The sequence below is a fragment of the Podarcis gaigeae genome, assembly GCF_964106915.1.
Source record: "Podarcis gaigeae genome assembly, chromosome: 1".
Lineage (NCBI taxonomy): Eukaryota > Metazoa > Chordata > Lepidosauria > Squamata > Lacertidae > Podarcis > Podarcis gaigeae.
In genome coordinates, this window is record NC_139678.1 from 44,988,528 (window position 1) to 45,014,691 (window position 26,164).

The 26,164-nt window shown below is 41.5% G+C and overlaps 1 protein-coding gene across 4 annotated transcripts; it reads right to left on the reverse strand.

The window, feature by feature from the left end:
- Positions 1–24: 24 nt before the first annotated feature.
- On the reverse strand, positions 25–26,157 carry TMEM87A (transmembrane protein 87A). Of its 4 annotated transcripts, none has more exons than XM_083747275.1 (19): positions 25,943–26,157; positions 22,701–22,761; positions 20,677–20,774; positions 18,961–19,077; positions 18,063–18,152; positions 17,652–17,817; positions 15,916–15,977; positions 14,133–14,316; positions 13,617–13,716; positions 12,883–12,976; positions 10,268–10,336; positions 8,372–8,480; positions 6,704–6,762; positions 6,384–6,487; positions 5,424–5,497; positions 5,073–5,134; positions 4,405–4,460; positions 3,931–3,961; positions 25–2,401 (listed from the first exon to the last, which is right to left on the reverse strand). In XM_083747275.1, the coding sequence occupies exons 1-19, from the start codon at positions 26,102–26,104 to the stop codon at positions 2,360–2,362; spliced, it is 1,740 nt and encodes a 579-aa protein (XP_083603401.1). In that variant the 5' UTR covers positions 26,105–26,157; the 3' UTR covers positions 25–2,359. The 4 variants fall into 4 exon arrangements, with proteins under 4 accessions (XP_083603401.1, XP_083603402.1, XP_083603400.1 ...); XM_083747276.1 differs by having other exon boundaries at positions 8,372–8,476; positions 10,264–10,336; XM_083747274.1 differs by lacking the exon at positions 10,268–10,336 and adding an exon at positions 11,327–11,402 and having other exon boundaries at positions 8,372–8,476.
- Positions 26,158–26,164: the final 7 nt, after the last annotated feature.

The window sequence follows — 26,164 nt, forward strand, 5'->3', positions numbered from 1 at the left end:
AGAAAGCTACACTTAAAAACTGAATTTAAGAAAAAAAAGGATTTTATTATACAGAACAGAAATCTGCAACTCAGATTGAATCAAATGAAAGAGTGCCTGTAAGTTACAGGAAAACCCATTACCAAACCACTTATACATAAGTACAGCTAAAACGCCTCTGGAAAGCAAAATCCAAACAATGCCACATTTAATGTGAAATCCGAATTCCAGGTTCTGCTGCTAGAGGGCTGAAAGTGTCAAAAACCAGCAATGAAGCCCAAATTTTGGCACTAACATTTGAAAAATACCCCCCAAAAATCCTTCCCTCCCACAAGACACCCAGAACAGAAACATCCCAAAACAGCATATTTGCTTAAATTATTGCAGGAGAATGTTTGTTGTTATAAACAATTTGCCCCCTTTACAGGACTTTTAATATCTTAGTGACAGGCTTAATTTTCTGAGAATCTCTTTTTACAAAATCCTGTGAGGTACTTGAATTTTCAAATACATTTCATTATAAAAGCATGTTGTCAGAGGTGGCTCTTTATTAAAGATCATAGTAGGAAGGAAGGTATGACAAGGAACAACTAACTGAAAGGCGACTAGATGGGAATTGTAGCAGAATGTTTGGAGTCACTGGAAGTATAATAGGATGCTTCTGGCCCTAGGGACTGGGCTATTAGGAACTTTATAAATCGACAAAGTGTTGGATATGGTATATGAATGTGTATTTAGGGCCAGATCCAGGTTTGGAGGTGCTCTCAGGTGGGCCCTGGGCCCCTGGACATGGATTTACTTGGAAGCAATGGCAGGTGGCTATGAGCCACCACTTTAACTTTCCTACATTGCATCAGAATGATGCCACACTGTGGCTCAATAATCCCAGGACAGGTACTGGGGGACCTGGAAGCTGGCAAGGATATGTAGTGCAGACACCAGGTCTATTCAGGAGTTATTTGAGAAGAGCAACAGGAACAAGCTGCTATCTGAAGTCACAGTTCTGTGTAGAATATGTCAACATCTAGGATAGGTTAGTCTGACATATACAAACTTTTAGGATAGGACTGCACAACTTATGGCTTAACACACCCCGACTGCTTTTGCTGTCTGTCTAGAGCTGCAAAAACAGGAAGGAAGGTTGTCAAGCATTTGACAAGCCACAGACACGGCTATGGGCTGCAATGGACTCGGTGGGTCACAGCCTGAACAGGCCTGATTCAAAGAGTCAACATGTATGGGGAGGTTGACTCCAACACAAGTGCATTTGTGAGTCTATGAAATATGCTCCAATGCAACAATATTAGAAGCACAGGCTAAAGGCATGGGGCTGGTCAAGGTCAGTGAATAAGTGCTGAGGGTTGTTTTTTAAAAAATTATTTAAATTGCACTCTGCTCTGATTTGAATAGTTAACTGCTCATGCTCACACCCCATTGCCAGCAACGAGATATGTACCAAACACGTAAGCGATCACTGCATCTACGTATGCAAAACTTAAAATAGACCATCTTTCCCACACAGTAGAGTGAATAAAATTGCACTTGATCTTGCCAAAAATATTAGGAATCCTAAATTTCCCCAAATACCTCCTTCCCTCGTGATGCGTTAACTGTTTCCCATTACTAGGAGTTCTCATTCTAAAACTTTTTCCTTTTCACCAGCCAGGTACCAGAATCTTCAGTCAGAAGCTGCTACATCCAATAAAAATGCAAGGCACTGACCCTGATCCATAGATTACTGCACACAGCAGTTTGCTGCATGCACACTACTGTGGGCAAGGCTCATTTACAGATGGTTGATTCTGGCATCTCTCATGGGTACTAGTCCTTTACTGGGCTGGCGAGATTCAATCCTACACACACTGTCCCAGATGCTGGATACAGAGTTTTTTAAATCTACGTAGCATCTTACTGAGCAATCGCTGGTACCTGTCTATAAGCTTGAGCTTGCCTTTGTCTCTAGGACACCCGTGCTGGTTTGGGGAAACTATCAATCACTCTTCCCCTCTTCCCACTGTGGTTAAAACATGAGGGATTTAGCTGTAATATTGAATTAACCATTCCTCAGGCAGTTGTTAGAACAGTTTTAGATTTAGCTTGACTATAATGTTTAAAAATTAAAGACGTGCTGCAATCAAGACGTTTAAATGGCTTAAAACCCACACTTGCAGCAGCAATGCAAATTCAAACATTTTCCTAGGTGTATCAACATGTGTGTGATTCCTTCCACAGCGATCCAAGCAAAATGTTCTTTCCTCTGAGAACAATGTCCAAAGGTGAACGTCACAGAACATATCAGAAGAATGCAGCATTCCATGGGAGAAAAACGTTTCTTCCTTTCTTCAACAGCAGGAAGCCTTGTCAAGCAAACTGTCCTCATTCATTCCATTTTAGATCTTTCAAAATGTGTAATCATTCTTTCCTGCAATATTAATATATGGGTCACAATGAGGTTTCACATTTCTTTTCTTTTTTAATGTTAACATTAGTGTACTATCCAAAGTTCAAAACACAAAGCAAATGCTTCTTCTCTAACAGGAGTTATACTTAGAACTAATTCCTTTTAGGCACGGTTAAGTGAACATCATGTGACTTTTGTCATTCATGTGATGAACATTCTTTTGAGCTGTAAGTGAAAACTGTTACATGCCCTAAAGATTGACTGAAAGCTTGGGAAATATCCGATAGGAGCACGCCCAGAAGAACTATTTGGCACAAAAAATAATGGATAGAAGTCACACTGCAAGGAACTTTACCATACTGAAAATGAAAATGAAATCACGGTAGTCATACATGTCTCGGGTCAGAGACTGAACAGAAAATGTGTTTTCCTGAAACACACTCTGAATGCTTATCTATGGGCTTGGAATGCATATTGTAATGCTCAGAATTTGTCTGCTGAATTTGCAGCATTCATCTCTCATCACTCCTCAAATCCCAGCAATGGCTTCCTGTTCCTTTTACTGCCTACACAAACCCCCTGTCCTTGCCCTTACAACTCTCTAAACTAGTTTCACCCAATCTGTCCTAATATCCCAATGTACTCCTTCCCATGACCTTCAGTCAACAAACCCTACTACACCTAGCTGCCTAAAGGTAGTTTGCTCTTAAAGGATATTCTCCATTTCACCTTTCCACTCCATATGCCTAGAGCACAACCAGAATTCCTCAGTGAAATCATTTCTCTAGTCTTTCAAGTCTCTTCAAAAGCCCACAAAGCTCCACTCCATTTTAGACCTCCTTCTCAATCAAACTTTAACTATGAGTAACTGCATTCATTCATTTAAAACATAGCTATCCTGCCCCCCTGAAAAACTCAAAGCAGCTAACAACGAAGTTGAAGCCACAAATTAACAATTCAAAACTGATGCAACTCTCATGAGCGGAGATGGAAACAATCAGGTTTGGTATCCTTAATTTTGTTTATTGTCCTCATCCATCAAAGTCCCTTTTTTCTTCTGTGTCATGTCTATTAAACGGCAAGCCACTAATTAAAAACATGAAACAGAACACAGGAACCTGCCTTAAAGTCAGACCACTGGGTTCATGTAACTCAGTAATGTCCACACTGACTGGTAGCAACTGAAGGTAGCTAGCCCTACCTAATTTGAATCTAATTTCGCATGCAAAGCACGTGCTCCGGCACTGCGCCAAAGCCCTGCCCTCAAATGCTTTAAGTGCACTGTCAAAAAAGCAGTGGCTCCATGTAGCAAATCATATAAAATAAAAAATCAGATGGTTAAAAGTTCCAAAGTACTTGCGTCATATAAAAGCTCTGGTCTGTATTTAACAGTGCTTCCGTTTTGCTTTTATTAGTTCCTTGATGCACTGACTGGAACAGATAGAGCATTTCAGTTTTGAGAGGCCAAAATCATTTCCTTAATTCTTGGGCTCATGACTCCCCTGTTGTGTCACAAGACTTAAATTGCTGCTGAAGGTTTGTTTACTGACCTCATCAGAATCCAGAAGCGCCGGGAGAGCACTGGATTGAGAGGAATGAAAAGAAAGAAAGAGCTTTAACAACAGGCACAGTACTGACAAGAAACATTATCACTGGGAATTTATCGCAATAGTGCTAGTTTTCCAAGATTTAGAGCAGAAAGTACATTTTACCAAATGAAGACTTACAGCACAGTATAAAAGAAAGCACAATAAATGCAATTGGCAATAGTCCTTGTCCCTAATGCAGACCAACAGGGACTTTCGTGGGCTGTAGCAACAAGTAGCAGCAGGTCACAAGTTGGATTTGGAGTCTGTATTAGGGACTGCTAGCTGGGACCTCACAAGCAGAAACCAGAAAAAGTCCACACCAGTTCTAGGATGCAACTGGCAACATTACCAATATTCGAGAAAATTATTACTGTTTTCATTCATTTTGCTTCCAGTATATTTACTATAAATATAAGTCAAATTACATGTACTTACACGTCCGTCACCGAAGAAGGAACATTCTCTTCCACCCATTTCAAATCATCTTCCTGCTAGATTTTTTATTTTTAAAAAAGAGGTCATGTGTTTCAGAAATGGTTATTCTACTTAAAAATAACATTACATAACATTTTGCTATGAAACCACCAAAAATATGTTGTGTAAATTTTCCCTACGGACAAGGTGATTAACTATATTTGACATTCCTTTGTCTCTTCCGCTTATTTTTTGTGGAGGATATAAATAATTACGACATCTTAAATAAAAAGAAAATCTATCGTTTACAAAAAGATTTGAAAAAACTAAGCTGAAAACTATAAAAAAATCCTTTTAAAGGGTAATTAAAGAAACATGTAATATCCAAAATGCCTTGTTTTGCCAGTACTCAAGAGCCATTTTCAATTTAAACATACATTCCCTTCCTTCTTTAATTCTAAAATAGTTAGTTAATATGGCTACAATAGATAATTCATATACAGAAGGCCTGTATACAGTTATGTTCTGGGGATCACACCTAAAGCCAACACTGGGCACCAATTGTGCCATATGAAGTATGGGCAGATTCCTAGGAGCAACTTATCATCTAGTCAAGCATCTTAATATAATTTTCTTGAAAGTTCCACCACAACCACCTCCAACACTAGCTATGAGAGAATCAAACTTACTGCTTTGCTGGCTTTAGGGTTTCCGTTTGACTCTTGTTTTGAATTCCTCATTTTCATTCCCTCTGTGTAGGATACCGGAAAGAAATCAAGCTCATTCAACAGTGCCACCTGGATTATGATTCAAGCTTATTATTGTTTTAATGTGAATCTATAATAAAAGTCCCCAACACCTTATTTCTTTGCCACGCTCAGAGGGGGAAGGAATATAGAACCAGTTAAATGGCTTCAGGTAAGTGCACCAGAGATAGGCTTGTTGGGAAGCAATTCCCGGGAGAGGGAAGCAGGGCAATGTTATCAGGGTGGCCACTGGAACTTAAATTGCATTTATATAGCAGAAGATTTTCTTCTTACCAAAGCTCTCTTTCAGCATTGGCTCCTTCTGTTCATCCTCCTCCTCTTCCTCAGACAATGGTGAAAAAGCAAACCTTTTGGAAAGAAAAAAATTAATAAAGCACACATACACAGAAATACAAACACACACACACACACACATTTTTCACAGGCTTCTTTCTTTATTAAGGTAAAGGTAAAGGACCCCTGGATGGTTAAGTCCAGTCAAAGGTGACTATGGGGTTGATGTGCTCATCTCACTTTCAGGCCGAGGGAGCCGGCGTTTGTCCACAGACAGCTTTCCAGGTCATGTGGCCAGCATGACTAAACTGCTTCTAGTGCAATGGAACACCATGGCAGAAGCCAGAGCACACGGAAACGCCGTTTACCTTCCTGCCACAGCAGTACCTATTTATCTACTTGCACTGGCGTGCTTTCAAACTGCTACGTTGGCAGGAGCTGGGACAGAGCAACAGGAGCTCACCCCATTGTGGGGATTCGAACCACCAAGCTTCTGAACAGCAAGCCCAAGAGACTATAGCACCACCCTTGTTATTATCATGTGTAATGGTTACATGTTTTACATCTGAAAGTTATTGGATACCAGAAATACATGTTACATCCGCTTCAGGTTACATCTTTTCAAGTTGCGTCCTGCGGAAACCTGGAAGTACCGGAATGGTTACTTCCAGGTTTCGCCGCTCGCACAAGCGCAGAAGCGCTAAATCACGCTGCGGACGCGCAAAGACGCGGCAGTTCTGAATGCTTCCAGGGCGGATTACGTCCGCAACTCAAGGTTCCACTGTAGTCAGACAGGACAAGATGGCTGCTTTGAATCAGTCTTCATCAACCTGGTGCCCTCCGGATGTTGTTGGCCTGGAACCAGGTTGGCGAGGACTGCTGTGGATCAACTGATCTATAAGACATGACTGTTATGGTGTTATTGTTTTCAATAATAAAAAATAAAAAATAATGTTATACCTCTGATTGTTGGCAGACGGCCTCCAAAGAATCATGATGGCAAAAAGGATCATTGAAAACAAAAGTCGCCAGATGGCGTCATCCACCCACAGCTCCCGCCAATCCTGTTATTAAAAGATAGGTAAGATACACACCCAGGAAGGAAAGACCACTTAAAAAAAGAGAGAGAGAGAGAGAGAGAGAAATGCCAACATTTCAAGGAGAAGCAAGGCACAGAGTTTGAATTAAATACAGTCACAATCCTTAGCCACCAGCTTATCAAACAAAAGCATACTCTCCATAGCATTTTGGGGTTAGGGGAAAAGTCACATCACACTTACCGACTGACAGTCTACCAGCCTGAATTTCATAGTGGTCCAGATGATAAAAACAACAGATGCTAAAGAGTGGAGATAAACACACACATTTGGTGAAATATTAAAAACTGCAAATGAACTGCAGAACTCCTCTTTTAAGATTAAGACCTTTTAGGTTATTTGCTTTTAAATCATCTATAACCATGGGGATTGTGTCAAGCAGCAATGTGTGTTATTGGGCTTGTGTGCAGTAAAAGCCCCTTGAGCATTTGTTCTGTATCTAAAATCTGTCTAAAAATATTTATTTACAAAGAATTATAAACTACTGAATCTAGACTAATCTCTAAGCATTTGATGTAAAACAATATAAAATAATTATCAATAATACACAAATAAAGCTAGCAAAATTTAAATGCAATACAGAATTATATATCTATTTTATACTAATATTTTATTAAAAGATTTTAAATTATAAAGAAATAAAGAGATACAAAGAAAAAGAAAAGGCACAAAAATGTGTCAAGGGGAGAAAAATATTATATGAATATATACAAAAAATACTCTAACCCATAAATTATTTTATAAATTGGATCTTATTATTCTATCACTTACAGTATGTAAATATTATCAGCCTACTACATTTTGTATAAACTCGTTTCAAATATTGCCATATTTATCCAGGCAAAGTCTACATCTGTAAGCAGACTTAGAATTACATATCGAGATAGCCTTTCCAGCAGGTGTCTAGAGCAATATAGTGAGAGCAGCTGCCTGATGTTAATAGGCAGGGAGTCACAAAACACAGGGGATGCCTTGCTGAAAGATCAACTTCTAACCAACGTGGAATGATAAATAAGCATATATGGGGCTTACTTAACTGATTCCAAGTTCTTAAGGACTTTGTATAGTAAGAGCAAAACCTTAAAAATGAAAATAAAAGACAGGGGAATGAAAATTCTGCTCTGGCAGCTTGATAGTAAGTTCAGTAGACCTATTGGGGTGAGGAATGGCTGGCCTAGCATTGTATCCAAAGCTTGTGTTTGCTTGGAAGAAACAAAATACAAACAAACACTGGTTTGCAGGCAACACTAAGAAACAAGCCATGACCAGGAAGCCAAAAACAAACTTTAATTTCAGTTCACAGTTTGCCTGGAGAGAAACAAGCCGCAAGTCCTAGTTCAGACATAACACTAAGCCAGCAATTTCACTTTTTTCCCCACTAGAGGAAGAACAAAGCAGGAATGCTCATGCACAATGTGATTTATTTAACCTTAGCTAATGACTCAGTGTTGTGTCCAAACATGGCCAACAAGTCATGAAATTGGAACTTTTTAATTTGTTTTCAGGCATCCCCTTTTATTTAATAGAATCATAGAATTATAGAAAGAGACCCCGAGGATCACTTAGTCCAACCCCCTGCAATGAGAACTCTCAACTAAAGCATTCGTGACAAATGGTCATGAATTTAAACCCCTGATTTAAAACCTCTGAGAGTCCACCACTTTCCGAGGGAGTCTGCACCACTGTCGAATAGCTCTCTGCACTTTCTATTTAGGGTACAGGCACTGAACTGAGGGCAAACTATAACACAGACATGACAGAATGAACAACGGAGTGGTAGATATCTCAAATAACATCTGGCTCAAAAAGGTCCTGTAAAACATTTTGGAAGGAAATATTTCTAAAGCTCACCTGCTATTGCCAAAATTAGAGTGTTGGTGAAGTGTCGGTAGAGCGAGAGCTTCACAACATTCCTCCTAAGTTTTAACAACTTCATTGTCTGAGTCAAACTGATGAATATGTATGGTAAGTCAAGAAAAATCAAGCTGGACAACAGGCATATCCCAATTACTAAAGGTATTCAGATGCAGTATACACAGAAATACTAACATATCAAACTGAACCTGAAGCTTACAAATCCCAAAGCAATGATAGCCTATTAAAAGAAAGAATGAACTTATACAAATCAGACACCCATTATTCCGACACTGTGTTTCAATTACCACTTACACTCAGCAGCGACTCAAATATTATGGTCCTCACATAAGGCTATAAAAATGCTTTGGAATGGTGATCCTCAAAGGCTTCTCATTTTAAAAAGGAATATAAGCCCACCCTCTATGATACCAGGGCATCAATGTAGTGACTTGTTTTCAAACAATACATCTCCAGTGTTAAGCACGCACATGTGAACACAACGCTCAGTGGTGTCCACACGAGGGCTGCAGAAGAACATGAGGCTGCATCAGGAAGAGCTATGTATTTGCAGATAAGGAACAACTCTGCCCACTTTATTTATCCAACTTCTGAAGGCTAGCCAGCACATAATGACCACTCCCCGCATTAAATGGGGGGGCACCCTTTGTGTGGTCACATGCAGCCCCCTGGACCCTATGCGGCACCATTAGCACAGGCTTGGCTTTGCCTTCCCCAGGTGGGATACCCGGAGGTCTCCGCCTACCTCAGCCAGTTGCCCAATCCCACCTGGGGAGGCGTTGCCAAGGTGATCAGGCCAGGTAGGAGGGACCACCTGCCCAAACATTAGGGGGAGCATCTTACCTGGGAATCTCAGTTGGCTCCAGAGCTTCTCCCACCCTACCCACCCTCAGTTAAGATTTCTTTTGCAGGTTAACTTTTTCTCCACAAGTACGCAGGGACTGCTACGTCAGGGTCACTGTTGAAGGGCCAGAAAGGAATTCTCCTGCATTGGCAGGTTTGCCTTTCCCGTAGCAAAACGTCACAACTTTGGCCTTGGGTGGAATCCTTTAGTCTATCTTCCCTAAATGGGGAAGGGCGTGCAGTGGTGACCCACGCTTCCGTCCCCTCTGCGGCAGCGATACCAGGGTTCCCCGTTAAAGGGGCTGTTTGAGGGGAGGCTTTGGCCGTACGCCTAGAGGTCATCATTGCTCTCCCCTGCGAAGGCGGCGTAATGGGGACGGGCTCACTCTGCTTGAACATATGTTCTCCAGAGCCAGCCCATCCCCCCCACATACTGGATAACCCTAATGTTCCCAAGATCCGCGGTGGGGGACTGGGAGGGATAAATGCCCAGTGCCTGAGCCAAGGTCTACCCACATCTGAAACACAATAAAATCGTGGCCAATTTTAATCCCATAGCACGTTGTCTTGAGTCGTTATTCCACACGGGGCCGCCCAGGGTTTGGGGGACTCCGCCTCTCCACACAATGTTTTCAGTAGAGATAGCTCTTCCTGCTACAGAAATGTGAAGGAAACACCTCAGCAGTCAGAAGCCAGTGACATCACTGCACCAAGGTCATCTCCAAAACTGGCAACCATTTCTTACTCTATCAGATCTGCCATGTTAGCTGTGAAAGTACATCTTTCACCATGTTCTTGAGTCAGCAGACTGTGAGTGTGGCGTTAAGCATTCTGACTCGGTAGAAAATTCCATTGAATTCAATGGGGGTTTTCCCCTTGGAAGTGTAGTTAGGATGACCACCTTAAAGAAATTTTGTTTTTGAAGGAAAATAAAGCAACAACAGAACACTTGCAATAGATACCACCCACCATGAAAACCCAACTCCAAAGAAATAGCAGTCCTTGAAATAAGCCAGTGAAGAAGGATATCCACCAACAGAGGGCAGTATCTAGGAAAGCCAGTGGAATAAAAGCCAAGGAGGCAAGATCATTCTGTGCCTAGAGAGACAAAGAGAAAAAGGCATTGAGACCAAGGCCGACTGGAAGCAAGATTCAAGACTTTCAGCGCAGTCCTAAGCATGTCTACTCAGAAGTCCAACTGAGTTCAGTGGGATTTACTCCCAGGGAAGCGTGTAAAGGACTGCAACCCCAAGCATGCAGTTCCCCAGAGTGGCAGGGGAAACCCAGCCAGATGGGTGGGGTGTAAATATATTATTATTATTATTATTATTATTATTATTATTATTATTATTATTATTGCCAGTTATTATATTAATGTAGAACACCAAATACGTATTTTCTTTGTTCAAAGAAAAAAGAGGTTAGTATTAAGCCAATTTTTTAAAAATGTTGCAGAAAAGCTGAAAGATACAAGTCCTGACCCCTCAGATTCACAGCATTAAGTTATTTTCTAGATCCAAAACCGCACCGGGAGTTTAAGGCTGCATTGATGGACCAGAGTACTGTCCAGCCATTCTGCCTGACAGGAAAGCTACTGATCTATTGAAAGCTGCATATTTCTGACACCCAGCAAGAACCATTCCATCAAGCAGCAGTGAGGGGAGATTGCCCTGGTTTTACAAGAACTCACGTAGCGCAAAATACCCACCCAGCCATAAACTGTAACATTTACAGCACACACAATCAAAGGGAAGAAAAGGAGTATTAATCTCATCAAAATTAATGGAATTTAAGTACACGGTTGAGATTTACACCCCACTGATGCTGAAATTTCTGTGGTTGGACCATCTGCTTGTTGCTCATAGCTCTGGCAAATGTTGCCGTTCATTCATAAGGTGGCTTACTCACTGCTGAGCTCTAAAAACAAACTAGGAAAGCTTTAGGAAGGAATGATACAAGGGTAATTTAACTAGCTGTTCACTTCTTCCCGTACCTCTTCGTACAACATATTTTCTCAATCACCAAACATCCAGGATTTATACTGACATTGTTCATAAATGCAAACCGTACTACAGCACTTCTGAAAGGATATCCAATAAATAATACAGGAGTCAATGATAGACAGACCGAAGTTAGCTACCACAGCTGTAACACCATGGAAAGACTGGAAAAGTACCAAAAAGAGAATCAGTTTACTGAAATACATGATAAATGCATGATTAAAAGATGAAAAGCTCCTGCAAAACAGGGCCGAGCACAGAACTGAGGAACAATGGCTGCTACACAGTTGACCTCTATCAAGCACAGGACAACAGGTCACCCAGGGGCAAATGTTCTTCAAAGGATAGTCAAAGCCATGTGACTTCACAGCTCTATATGCTATGACTGACTTGTGCATGATTTATGTAAAACTCATGTTCCTCTTCGTGTTATTATTATTCAAAACCCAACTCAGGGAAAACATTTCAAAAAATTATACTTCCTGATTGCCAAAAATATTTCCAGTAACATATTGCTGCATTTTTAGAAACAGATAATATAACCTATGGAGGATATCTGATTAAATCACACCCAGAGTTTGATTTCAATGGGCCCACTCTATGACTTAGTTGAATACCACAATCACCTGCTAAAATCCACTGAAAAAAGAAGGAACTTCCTTTTCTAATTTTACTGCAGCTAAGAATGCACACTATCTCTACTTTATTCCACCTGACACAGATCTGCATTATCTACACAATGTATTCACAGCTGGTTAGCTGGTCTTTTCAAGGTTCCCGTATTAGAAGCATAATCAACTTTCTGCATACGGGGCTGTAAGATTACACAGCTGCACAACATATAGCAATGAAGAAATGCAAACCAAATGAAAGTGAGGAAGAACTGTCAGTGAAATTTATCTTTTGAATGTGTGTGTGTGTGCGCGCTCGCACACACACACAGGAAGCAACAGATATAATAGGAACAAAGCAGGGTTGAGTCACAAAAGACAAAAATCAATATTAATCTGCACAAGCCTTTACAGTACATTACAGTACAGTAGGATAAGGGGCAAACAGCCTCTTTTTAAACATGTTTTAGTGGAAAGAGTGTAGACCAGATGCACAGTAAAAAGGCTCATTCAATAAAATTCAAATATCCCTTATTACCTATTATACGTAGGTCCCGCTAACTGCATACTCACTACCCAAAAATTCACTTATTGGCATGTAAATAAATATGCTCCGCTGATTCAGACATCCGAACAGTCAACTTCCTTACTTCCTAGTTTGTTTGTGCTTTGCTGTTCAGCAGTAGCCACTTTGGGGCAGAAAAGACAGAGGGATATCAAACAAATCAGGGAGTAGGAGAAATTGGACAAATCTGTTTTTTCCTTTGTCTCTCTTTTGCTGATTAACTGCAGCCATTTCAAGAAGAAACCATGGGAGTGGGGGTGGGGAGAGATCTGACAAATCCCACATTAGAAATATTTCCATAGTAAATAGTGGAAATTGTGGACTCATTATGTGAACGTGTGCCTAACCAACGGGTTCCACGGAATGCATTGTGTTCAGCAAGTGGAACCTGCATATATACAGCCTTGCCTAGTAGGAAGCGAAGGTCTGTATATGAGAGGTATGAAATTGCAGCAAGTGATTACTAACCCCTGTGACTCTAAGGACACCTTCCATGCCAGAAAATAATAAATAGAGAGCTCCAGCCACAACTACTTTGTGAAGAGTAACTCCAAGGCGAGGTCTGAAATGAGAATAAAGGGAGAAATGAAAAACAATGGGAAGACGTATATCTGATGTACAGATTACATCAGTCATATCATCTAGGTCATCTCCAATGTCATTTTCACATCTAGGTAACTGGTCTAACCGGGAACTCTGGATTATAAAAGAGCAATAATATCAGCTGCAAATCACCTCCATTATCCTAGTACTGCTGATATCAGATTTGGATGTGAAAACTAGAATTCACTACAAACGGGGTGAGCATTCAAAGGAGAAACACACAACTTACAGCAAGCAGAATGAGGTGGGCACAGCCAACCTTGAATGGAACATTCACCTCAATTCCACTTGTGGTTCAGTCCCATCATCCTCAATGGGGAAAGAGTGCATCTTTTCCTTCTGAGCCTTCCCCCAACATCACTGGAGCCCTCCTTCACCTCCTACAGACTCCCCCTTCCCCAAGATCTGGTGTCTGGGCTTTAGAAGAGGGAGAGCGGTAGCAGACTGAGGAGGCCTGGCATTGGGAATTTCCAGCATTAGAAGTGAAATGGAGGACCCACACCCTTGAGGGACACTTGGGAGTTTGATCCTAGTTTGATCAAGGAGAATAAAGGTTTTTGGGGTGAGCGCTTTGCTGCTTGCTCAACACTAGTACTCACTTGACGATGCCGTATCCCAGGCTCACTATAATCACAAGAGTTCGAGCGAGTGAGCGCTTCAGTGCTGAGAGCAGCTCTGCCAGTATCAATGCCCCTTGGACTGTGAACAAAGAATGCAAGGGATAAAATACACAGTACAACAATACACGGGTAAGAGAGATATCTGCAAAATGGCTGAAATCCTGAGCAAACTTATTTGGAAGCATGCCCCACAAAACTCTGAAGTAAATCTGTTTAGAATAATATCCATTAACTAATACACACATAAAGGATGGCTAGGGATGCAAAACCACTTCAGAAATAAGATTTATGTTTCCATGACTAGCTGTCTTCCTCAAATAAACCCTGCTCCACAAAAGCTAAACTGAGAGATATCAGCTACAGATAGTGACAAGAGATGCATATTTGTATGTTTCTACTCTGTCACTAAAAATAAAATTCCTAATGGATCAACGGTTTCAAATAACCCATGCTTTTGTGTCCTCAGAAATATTTAACAATTTTATTCCTACATACCAGATTCTCCTTTGTAGCGGATATTCTGGAATTCCGCGTAGAAAACAGCTTTCTCTAACATTCCCAGTAAGATAACTGCACCAATCCAGAACTGGATCCTCAGGAGATCTCGCCAGTAGCAGGCTGACCACGCAAGCCACAGAACTCCAAACAACACATACACAATGCACATCACCATGAAAAACTATGAAACAGAGAAAAAAAGAAGGGTATCAATTTCAACCAGTTACAACCAGCATTTCTGTAGCTGTTTACTTATCTGCATTTATTCATTTAACAAATCTTCACAGTTTAAGTAAGTATGTGGGAGGTGAAAATGTGCATGAGGGAACCCCCCCCCCCAATATATTTTAGGACTAAGATTCAAAAAGAATAAAGGCAAGGCTAGCACAAGGTTTGAATACATCCTCCGCAAAGCACTGCTGGTTGGGCCCCTCCCTCCACCGGTAGTGTTGCTACAAATGCTAATAAAGATTTCACTGAATTTAGCTTTGCCTGACTCTGTCTCATATGTTTGTACAGTGGAACCTCGGTTTTCAAACAATCCATTCCAGAAGTCTGTTTGACTTCCAAAATATCGAAAACTGAGAATCAAAGGGCTGTCAGCAAGTTCAACGGGGAAAATTAAGAAATGTGCGAAAACGGAAGCATTCACTTCCGGGGGTTTTTGGCGTTCAGCTTCCAAAACGTTCAGCAGCTGAGATGTTTGAAAACCGAGGTTTGACTGTATCTATAAACTTTTGTTTCCCTGACCTAATGAGATCCTTTTGAGGCACTTTCCTGGTTTTACAAGGAAACATCTCATCTCCGACAGAAGCAAAAGGATTTCACCTTTCCCCAGAAAAAAGAAGATCAATACCACTTTATTTACACAAAAAGATGGATCAATGGTTCTCTTGCATGGTAGCAGAGTTGTCTAGAGAGGGCAACATTAAAGCACCCTGGCATTAATAGAGAAAGCATCAACACACTGAAGAGAAATAAATACAATACAAGCAACAGCGATTTTACCATGTGAGAGGCAAAAAAATTTTACCTGAGAAATTCAATTTCTGCATTAATTGCTGTACTGACAATACCAATCTGCTTCTACATTGCAAGAAAATGCTTACATAATTGCTTTCAGAAAAAGGGTCTTAAGATATTGCATACTGCCATGTCATTTTAAAAGGTCCAAGTGTGTCCTGGGAAGGATTGACTTGAAAGGTGAATTGGACATTGACGATTAAAGACTACATGCAAGAACTGTTGCAAAGAACTATCCATCATGGGCGCCGGGATGAACAACACTGGGTGGTATTCAACTAACATTTACTCAGAGCAGAACCATAAGAATCAATGAACCTGAGTGATGTCCCTTAATTTCAAGGGGTCTACTCTGAGTAAAATTTAGTTGAATACCACTCCCTTTCCATTTCTCAAGCTGTGTCTGTTTTCTCAACCATAGTTGTATATTTTTTTTACTACTGACCCATCCTAACCCACACTTACCTGTTTCTCCACTATGCTGTCCCCATCACTCACTGTCAGTCTCTGACCTCTTTCCTGTGTATCTGAAACAGCCGCTAAGCTGTTAAAAGTAGGGACCCTTTCGCTTCCGTGGTCTGCACAGTGTCCAGTGCCAACAACACTCAAAAAATGTTCAGCAACAGTGACATCTGATGCTAGGCTTAAGCCCCAGAGCTACACCCCCCCCCACCCAGGTTTCTTGAGAATGGTCACTTGTCATCCAGACTTGTGAAAACTTATTTGTGCTTGAAACAAAGCACGGGCATCAACTTACGATCATGAGAGGATAATCTGCTAGGGAGAGGTATTCATACGGACCCTTCACTTCCACGATCACTGCCAAAAAACAAGCACAAGTAGGGAATCAGGAATACATAAGACCATGAGAAGAGCCTGCTGGATCAGGCCAAGAGCCAATATAGTCCCACATCCTGTTTTGCACAGCAGCAAACCAAATCCCTCTGGAAATCCCACAAGGGAGGAGGGGAAGGCCCTCTCCCACTTTGGTTCCCCACCAGAAGATATCCAGAGGCTTTCTGCATCTAATCCTGGGAGGCAGAATATAGCATCATAACTTATTAGCAGTCACTGATAGCTTTATCCTCCATGAATTCGTCTAATTGCCATTTTAAAGCAATATAAGTTAATAACTATCATCACATGCTGTGGCAGTGAATTCCAAAGTTCAACTATTTAATTTTTTTTGGGGGGGAAGTACTTATTTTTGCCTGTCCTTCATCTCTCAATGTTCACTGGATGCCCTTGGTTCTAATATTATGAGGAAGAAAAAAAAAATCTATCCATGCTTTCCCTATAATGCACAATGTCCTTTCCTATTCACCGTTTCCCACCTTCCAAACTAAAAAGCCCTAAGCATCACAACCTTTCCCATTGGGTGGTTGCTTTAGCTGTCAGATTATTGTGCTTGACTTTTTCTGCATCTTTTCCAGCTCTACAATTTTTTTAAAAAAAGATTTATTTATTTAGGAGACCACAGCGTGGTTTACAGCAAAATCAAACAAAATAAAAGCAATATATGAAATCCATAAAACAACACAACCACTAAAAACATAAAGCAGCAACTCACAACAATTTACTAATAGTAGCAGTAACAACCAGTGACCACAAAGATTCTATTCAGTGAATTCATGTAAGGATATTCCAGAATTCTTCATGCTTTTGCTCTCCACAGTGCAATTATGGAAGTATTTATTTTATTTTATTTTATTTTATTGGATCATGGTACACTGAGAAAGAAAGTAACAGCCTCTGCTCTTATAATGGTCACATAACCTAGTAGTACAAGAGCTGGCAAACTGCTTCTTTAACAGATTGTTCACTCAAATACAGGAAGAAGTACAATCAGATTACTGCCTGCATACACATCCTTTAATGGCAGAACAAGGAGTGGTCTGAGCCTCTCCTTTCTCTCTACTAAAATTTATAAAGAAGTCCCCATGTATTGGCAACATTCCAGAAATACATGGGATTTTAAACATCTATCCAGTGCTTTTTTTTGGGGGGGGGAAGCAGAGGGATGCATACCCCTAAACATTTTGTGAATCAAAGTTTAGCCTCATTGAGGGGCAGTATTTCAATATGAGTAGGGAAATGAGAGTACCTCTAAACATTTTTTTAGGAAGAAAAGCATTGTATCTAGCTAGCTAGGTAGCTAAATATGGGGCTACCATTTTCTCTCTCTTGCTCTTAAGGAAAAAGGAGCGCCAACTGGGGGGGAAAGTATCAAATAGACTCCAAGAATTGAAGTGTCTGCAGCAATTACTACACTTGAATGCCCAAGGCTTGGTATACAATAACAATGAACTCTTGCCTCCTTCCCCTTCTGGAATCCAGTCCGACAACACTTGGCATCCACGGCTACACCTGCAGCAAGCTCAAGGCTCACTTTGAAAATCTGCCGCAGATACAATCCTGGAGATCAAACAGTGAGTGGTGTCTAAGCATTTAGAACAAACTTCAAACATCAATGAACTACTGCGCATGGCTCACTGTGAAAATGTGTTCCCTGTGGCTCAGAGGAAGATGTAACTTTTGGCAATTCATCACTTGTCGCTCTTTTGGTTTTCACATTGGCATCCTTTGAGGATACAATTCCAATCTGCACAATAAAGATATAAGGCCCATCTTGCCAGGTTCTCATCACAGCATTCATTGCCTGGGAGAAAAAAGAAAAGGAGTGCAATCTAATCTAAACCACAAATCAGCATACAGTTTGTACAAATCTATCATGAAATCAGCATTAGGCATTTTCAAATCCTAGTGGTTTTAATGGGGGAAAGCCAAGCGCAGACATTATCAGCAGCACACACAAGCCAACCAGTAACCAGGCAGAGGAACCAAGAATGGTCAAACACAAAAGTGATCCTCTCCTGTATTATATAGCACCTCTCTCATACTTACAGAATTCTCTGATACAATGGTATAGTTTGCTCCATCCTCTTGTTTTCCACCTGAGAGCGGTTCTGGGTGAACAAATTCTTTGTAGAAAATCTAGTAAAAAAATTAAAAACTCTTTATGTGCATGTATATACACACATATACAGAAAGACACAAACACACCCCCCCAAAAAAACCCATACAGCCAAAGCATTATATACCTTTGTGTGTGTGTGTGTGTGTGTGTGTGTTCCAGAAGATATAAAAAATGGATAGATAGAATTTCAGATAAACAAAAATACTCTTTACATAGTGTTACAACGACACAGAACTATGTGGGGACTGAGTTCAAGGACGCAGAAGTTTTAGATTTAAAAAATGTATATTGTCCCAATGTATAGCCTCTAATAAAACAGTAATAAAAGAAGCATTTTTAATTAAATATGTAATACATATTAACATTTTATAATATAATTCAAAAAAGAAAAAGGGAAAATATTCTATATTCTATATATATACTTAACCCCAAAAAACTCCATATTGTGTCATATTACAATGCAGCAACATTCTACCTACTTAGTTATAGCCATTTTTTTATACCACCCTTCAATAAAAGCTCCAAGTGCAGTTTACATAAAAAAGAGAATAGAAAAACAATTAAAATGCAAATAAAATGCACCCAAAACATCATACAGGCCAAATAGGACCTATAAATAGAAACAACACACAAGGAGCCCAGTCTCCTTGTAACCCCATCTTTCGGGGAGTTTCTGTCCCTTAGTAATTCACATGGCCTTTTGCATAGGCAGCATGATGCCACAAGCTCTTTCAGGGCCAGTAATATGGATATATGTGTACCTTCAAGCCACCAGAAAACCTTAACTCCAACAATTCCCCCCCACCCTGCCTCCTTCCACCCTACCTGCGGTCTGAAGAGTTCAGAACAGTTGGGGAAATAGTGCGAAGACATGGCGTAGTATCCTGGCCAGCCTGGCCGGTTTTCTACAGTACTTCCAACGTAAACTTCTGCCTGCTCATCCTGTCAAGACAACAAGGCATGACTCTATATAGCTGAAGGGTCAGTGAAAACAAGGGGTTAACTCAACAAGCAGCTAAGAAACTGAAAAGATATCCAACCCTGCATCTCACCTAAAACATCAATGCCAGGGACCCCATTAAAAGGATACGGTAACAGGTGATGCGAAAGACAGGTTGATTTTTCATTTATAAAATAACTTTTAAAAAACATAATCTCAAAGCGGGCCACACATATTACAATCATAAAATCATAAGGAAAAAGTCAATACATATCAAAATGCAATTTAAAAATCCAGTTGAGTGTTAGACAAAATGTTAAAATAGAAATACTGAAATTATGCCTGTGGGCTGTTACAACACTTTGAAGGAATGACATTGTGGCCTGAGACCCTAAGGAGTTAGACAGCAGAAATAATACTGGGTTAGGCGGTCAAAATGTCTTCTATCAAGGCAGCTTCGTTTGTTCCTTTCATGACACTATTAAAGGCCATTGATTTTATATCTACAATTTCCAGGAAGGTCCCCGCTTTAAGTAGCAAATTCCGCCCATGAAATTCCGGGCAGGGAAAATAGAATCATAGAATCATAATGTTGGAAGGGATCCTGAGGATCGTCTCGTCGAACCCTCTGCAATGCAGGAATGTCCCATACGGGGCTCGAACTTGCAACCTTGGCATTATTGGGGAGAATTCAAGCAGCAACACAAGAGAGGGTTCCGCTTTGTGGTTGGTGTCAGATGTCCCAGCAAGGGAGGAGGAGTTGGTTGAGTCAGTCCCGCCTCCTGAGAGAAGTTCCTAGGGCAGGTGAAGTGGAGGCTGGCCAATCAGCAGGGCTGGCCAAATTCGAGGTGGAGGGAGAATCGGAGGGTTGAACTTGGGTCCCATTACAGTGGTAAATCAGGTTACATATGCTTCAGGTTACAGACTCCGCTAACCCAGAAATAGTACCTCAGATACTTTGCTTCAGGATGAGAACAGAAATCGTGCGGCGTCAGCAGGAAGCCCCATTAGCTAAAATGGTATGTCAGGTTAAGAACAGTTTCAGGTTAAGAACAGACCTCCAGAACGAATTAAGTTCTTAACCCGAGGTGCCACTGTACTAAGGTCACACTGTCGTCTGTGCCAGACTCTCCCAGCCCCCAGTAGGAGTGCACACTTGCAAGCTCAGCCTTCTCACATGGAACAAGAACCACATGAATGATGTGCTGCCTCCCTTGTTCTTTAAAAGCCAAGTGGGAGGGACATGCAAAGTGTCGGGCCAATGACTTTGCAATGACCTAGCCATGTACCCTAGAACTCTGCTCGTGGGCCTGGATATTACTTTTAGTTTGCCCCTTTTTGTTCCCTCAAGACAGCCAACCTCACATTTAGTTTGTGAACCTGTTGGAGACAGAGGCCAAATAGTGTATCCTGAACCTGTAAGGATGTGGTAGAACATAAATCAATTAAGTTAGGACAGCTCTAACTCGGGCAACAGTGGCTAATGAACTACGCTCAACTATCAAAGCAGCTGGGGTTATTTGCTACTGCATAATTTGCAGATTGCATAATTTAAGCAACAGATTGCATGACTTCAGTCATTCCTAATGCCAATTCCTTACCCCAAAATTGAAGACCTCGTTGTAGCAGTCACAATACCTCAAGTACCAGCTGACATTGTAGCCTTGAGATGGATCGCATGCACTTTCCTCACCTTCAACTAAAGAAATAAGAGTATGGTACTTAAGAAACACAGGAAGCATCATATTCTCTTTGTATTACTAAAAGGTTCTTGATAGCATCTCATTAACCCCACTAGGAGGGCTTCCCTTAACAACCCAAGTCTTCTTTTTGTTTTATGAATAACATCTTATCTGTTTAGGCAATCTGGAAACAATTATAACAATAATGCTTTTTAATCCAAATATTGGACTCAACATACCATATCATCCCCCCCATCTATGATAGACTAGCACAGCACTTGCACTAACCGCAAGCAATCCAGCACGGCAAGATCCTTTCCGTACAAAGGAGTGCTTTGCTGACACAGCAGCCTGTCATAATTTGGAACCTCAGCTTATTACATTGCAGTGAGGCAGGAAGATTGAGAGAGCTGTATCCCAAACATCTAGCCATATGGTGAACACTGATAAACAGGGTAGTTAATGCCAAGAACGCAACCTTCAGGACAAAACATGAAATGCCACAAGCTCACACTAACAAATGACTCCCTTTGTATCAAGAGAAGAAAAGGGCTAACAAATGAGCTTTACAGTTCACTGCCGTGCCATTTTATATTGTGCCTTTTACGTGTTTTATGTGTTTTTAAAAGTGGCCTGACCAGAAAATCTATCACACACTATACATCTTTAACTAGGCCTTTGGTTGATTGTCATCCAATGCCCTTTTAAAATATGAAGATTTCTTTTTTGGGGGGGCGTTATTCAGTTGTTTCTGTTTTTATTTGGATTGTGTATTCTGTGCTTTTATATTGTAATTTTATCCTGTGAACCACCCTGAGACTTGTGGATATATAAATTTAAATAATTATAATAGTTATAATAAACATATGACATTTTTATGCATGCTGCCCTTTTGAAATAGAAATAAAATCTATATAACAGGGACAGGCAGTAAAATGCTGAACAAAGCTTAACTTCCAGAATGCACAACCAATGTAGTCAACTTAACAAATCAATCACCGGGGGGGGGGGGGGAATTGTATATGGTCCAAGGGACATGGGTGGCGCTGTGGGTTAAACCACAAAGCCTAGGACTTGCCAATCAGCAGGTCGGCGGTTCGAATCCCCGCGATGGGGTGAGCTCCCGTTGCTCGGTCCTTGCTCCTGCCAACCTAGCAGTTCGAAAACACCTCAAAGTGCAAGTAGATAAATAGGTACCACTCCAGCGGGAAAGTAAATGGAGTTTCCGTGCGCTGCTCTGGTTCACCAGAAGCAGCATAGTCATGCTGGCCAAATGACCCGGAAGCTGCACGCCAGCTCCCTCGGCCAATAAAGCAAGATGAGCGCCGCAACCCCAGAGTTGGTCACGACTGGACCTAATGGTCAGCAGTCCCTTTACCTTTTTATATGGTCCATGGACATTACACTGATTAGCCTTGCAAACAAATTTGGGGCAATGCTTGGAAGCTCTACATGCCAATTTTGTTTTTAGCAAACTTATTTTTTGGTACATGATTACTGCTTAGCTGAATGTTTGAATGTTTCATTAAAGGGAGAATTGAGTAGAGTGATTTGGTGGGTATAAGGAGAGTGAATGCCGAGTGACTCTGAATGTAGGTTGTGCATTTAAATTATTCTTGTGTAGTGTGACTGTGTAGGTGAATTACTCTGGTGATTGTATTAATTTGTATGTGATTTTGTAATATTTATGAGATTTGTATGATGATAAAATTTCATAAAGATAATCATAATAATTTTAATTATACCCTGCCCATTTGGCTGTGTTTCCCCAGCCACTCTGGGCGGCTTACAGCCCTTTAAAAATGGTAAAACATTAGACATTAAAATTTTCCCGATATAGGGTTGCCTTCAGATGTCTTAAAAACAAAGCCAACAGGGCCTTGTTCAACTATTACAAAATACCTGCCATATTATACAATAAGCTATAGTATGAATACACTTACATTTTAGGAAAATGGTAGTGTTGCTAAAGAGAATCTTTCCAAAGTGAAATAAATTCTTCTCCTATAGAGGAAAAAAAGGAAGCAAACAGAAGAAGCTCGAATGGAAGGCCATCATATATATATGAGAAAACTTTAGTTAGTATATATTTTACTTGGCAATACTGCTGGGTAAATAAGAACATGTTATATTACCCCCAAAATGTCAAACTCCTATGTATCTGTAAAAACATGTTCTAAAGCAGGAAAAGGGAACCTGTAGCTTTCCAGATGATGCCCGACTACAGCTCCCATCATCTCTGGCCATTGGTCGTTCTGGTTGAGGCTGATGGGAGATGGAGGCCAACAACTGGAGCGCCATGAGTTCCCCACCTCTGATCTCAAGTACTCCTGTATACACATTACGTTTGTACTCTTACATGTTGCTGTATTAATGGTAGGTATAGGAAGTGCTAAAGTTGCCCATTTGTCAGGGAATAATTCCTACTGAAATGAGAAATTACTTATTCATTAATTACTATGTTTCTGAGTAAACATAGACAGATGAGGCATCACAAGTTGATACATACATTGCTGTATACTACTTGCTTACTCAGTGATTGATGGGTCACATCTAAATGAATTCCACAAACAATTATAGAGTAGAATTCAACAGTGTGCTAATACTTGCCAGATGGAACTATCTCCCATCTCCTCCCAGATGGTGCACTATTCCGAGAATTCTCCCAACCCTACACAGCAGATTTGGAGGAAATGCAAGGGGTATGCGGGGAGGGGAAGAGCGAAGCCTGGCTTCATTAGAAGGGGTCCTTGCGCTTGCTTCTACTAGCACAACAGGTTAGTTGAATCTGGCCCCATTATTTAAAGTGACACTACTTTATTTTTCATATTTACATGCGTCACCATCAGGAAATGCTGGTATTTTATCTATGAAGGCTCATTCACACAACCATGTCATTACTTGATGCTGTCAAGCAAAGAACATGCATGTGCTAAAAACTCCTAAGTAAGGAAGGTGATCCATTTTGATCGATTCTTGTTGGTGGTGATGATGAAACATGCAGGCATCAGGTGTTAATTTCAAATCTTACTCATTCACAAAATCAGTTGATACTTTAAGCCAGCCTTTGCCAACCAGGTGCTCTCCAGATATTTAAGACTGCAATTCCCATCAGCCCCAGCCAACACCAAATATATCTCCTCAGTCTCTATTAGTCATGTGGAGAAAGCTGTACAGCTCCATCATTAAGATGATGTATGAAAAGTGCTTTTAGGACTGAGGGAAAACACCACATAAGTGCTAATAGCTATGTACCCACTTACTTGGGAATATGTCCAACTGAACAGTGGCATTAACTTGTAAGAAAACATGTGTAGGATTCCACTGTATTATAATTTTTTTTGCAAACTACCTGCACTCAATTCTGATGAAGAGTGGCACAGACATGTCAATTAATTCACATATGATTCATATACCTTTGATCTCTTCAGAGCTATAGTCAACAATTTATCCAATGCTAAGTTACCACAGAGTACTGTATTCATAACCAGGAGATAAAAGCATTGAGATTTGAGTCAGACTTAGTCTTGAAATCAGTGGGTCTATTCAAATCCTTCATCTTTTAACGTTCAGCCAAGCAGTGAAGATAATTTGGCCACACATATAAACCAGAAGCAAAAATCACAGGAAACAGGAGTGTTACAATTCTTTTCAGTGTTTGTCAGATCATGATAAATTATCTGGTGTTAGCATAAGTCACTCTACTTTGCAGGATAAAGGGTTTGGTTTTGACAACAGGGTGACACAGTTCATTTAACTTGTGACAACACTCTCATGTCTGTGGGTTTTCACATATTTGCATGTGTGCTGCCTTAAATGTGGATCAGTTAGTAAACATTGCATTTGACAACTTGGCAGTGTCATTTAAAAGAGACGCTTTCAGTATCTGAGCAGCTCAAGGCTATGATGCATACAATGTACATCAGATACTAAAGACTGCCTATAAAGGAAAAAATGGCTACACATGTATAGATACATGGTGCCAATATGGTGAAATGGGAGACCCATGTTCAAATCCCAACCCAACCACAAAGCTCACTCAGTATTCTAGTATCACCCATTGTGTCAAGCTAGCCTACCTCACAGGAGAGTTGCACACATACCAAAGCTCTCTGGTGGGTGTGGAGGAAATTCAGTAAGTATTAAATTGATGGGAATCCTACAAAGAGTATATTATCACTACCAAAAAGCCCCCACAAAAACCCCACATGATATTCCAGCCATGGACTCTCGTTGCAAAAGATGAGGTCCTGGATTCTGTTACTACCTCCATCACAAATGAACAGTGATCCTCTTTTGTGAGCAATGTAACCCTGGAGCAGGGACACATAAGATTACAGCAGCTACTTCTGTGTACAAGACACAACTACTGTGATTCTCCATGAATCGCTCCTCCTACATTGCCTGCTCACATGAGCAGTTATTTGCACAGATTATCTCTGAAAAACAACACCTGTACCGTCTCTCACTTTTTGTACAAACAGCGCACCCATGCATGTTCACCACTCTGGACAGACCCAATTATCTGTATTAAACCATTCCTTACTAGCAGCTAGCATCAGGCGATTCTTTGTGATCAATGTGCAATTTTTGTTGGAAAACCCTGATCTGGGGCTGAGATCTCGACCTGGCAACGTTTCAGCACCACAAGAACAATCATCTCTTTATCTCCCAGTGGGGGGGGGGGGAGCGAATAATGAGGTTACGAGGAAAATGCACTCTGCACCTGCTCAGGAAGCTACTCTTCCTGATTACTACTTCACGGACCACAGGTTAGGAGGCCAGGGTTTGAGATCGAATTAAACGTGGTGTTCAAAACGAGGAAGTAGAGCAAACCCTTGCCCGGGTGCGTAAAATCGGCAAACGGCACTCCCCGCAGTCACGCTGCGCTGGCAGTGCCTTTGCAGATGCAACGAGAGGCCGGCAAGGCCCCCGGCCCTCGATGCACCTGGAGCGGCGACAAGGCAGCGCGCAGGAACGGAGGGAAGCTCCGGGTTGCACTGTTCACACGTGAAGCTTGGCGACGCGGGTCAGGAGACTCGCTCGCCGGGGTCCTAAACTGAGCGGCCAGAACCGCCCAAGGCGGCCGGTCCCCACCACCCCGACAGCCCTCTTTCTCCCGGGGACCCGTCCGTGCAGCCCGCCGGACGGGACGGAGGCGGCGAGAGGGGCCCTGCTGGCTCACCATGGGCACCGGCAGCCGCCACTTGGAGAGCTGGCCGGCCGCAGCGGGGCCCGGCGGCCACACGAGCAGCAGCTGGAGAAGCAGCAGCGGCGGCCCTGAGCGGCGGCGGCGCCGCCACAGAGGCTGCAGCATCCCGCAGAGCGACGCCACTCCCGCTGCCATACCCTCCGCAGCGAAGTGTCACGAGCAGAACCCGCTCCGGCACTCTCGCCCCGCCCCTTC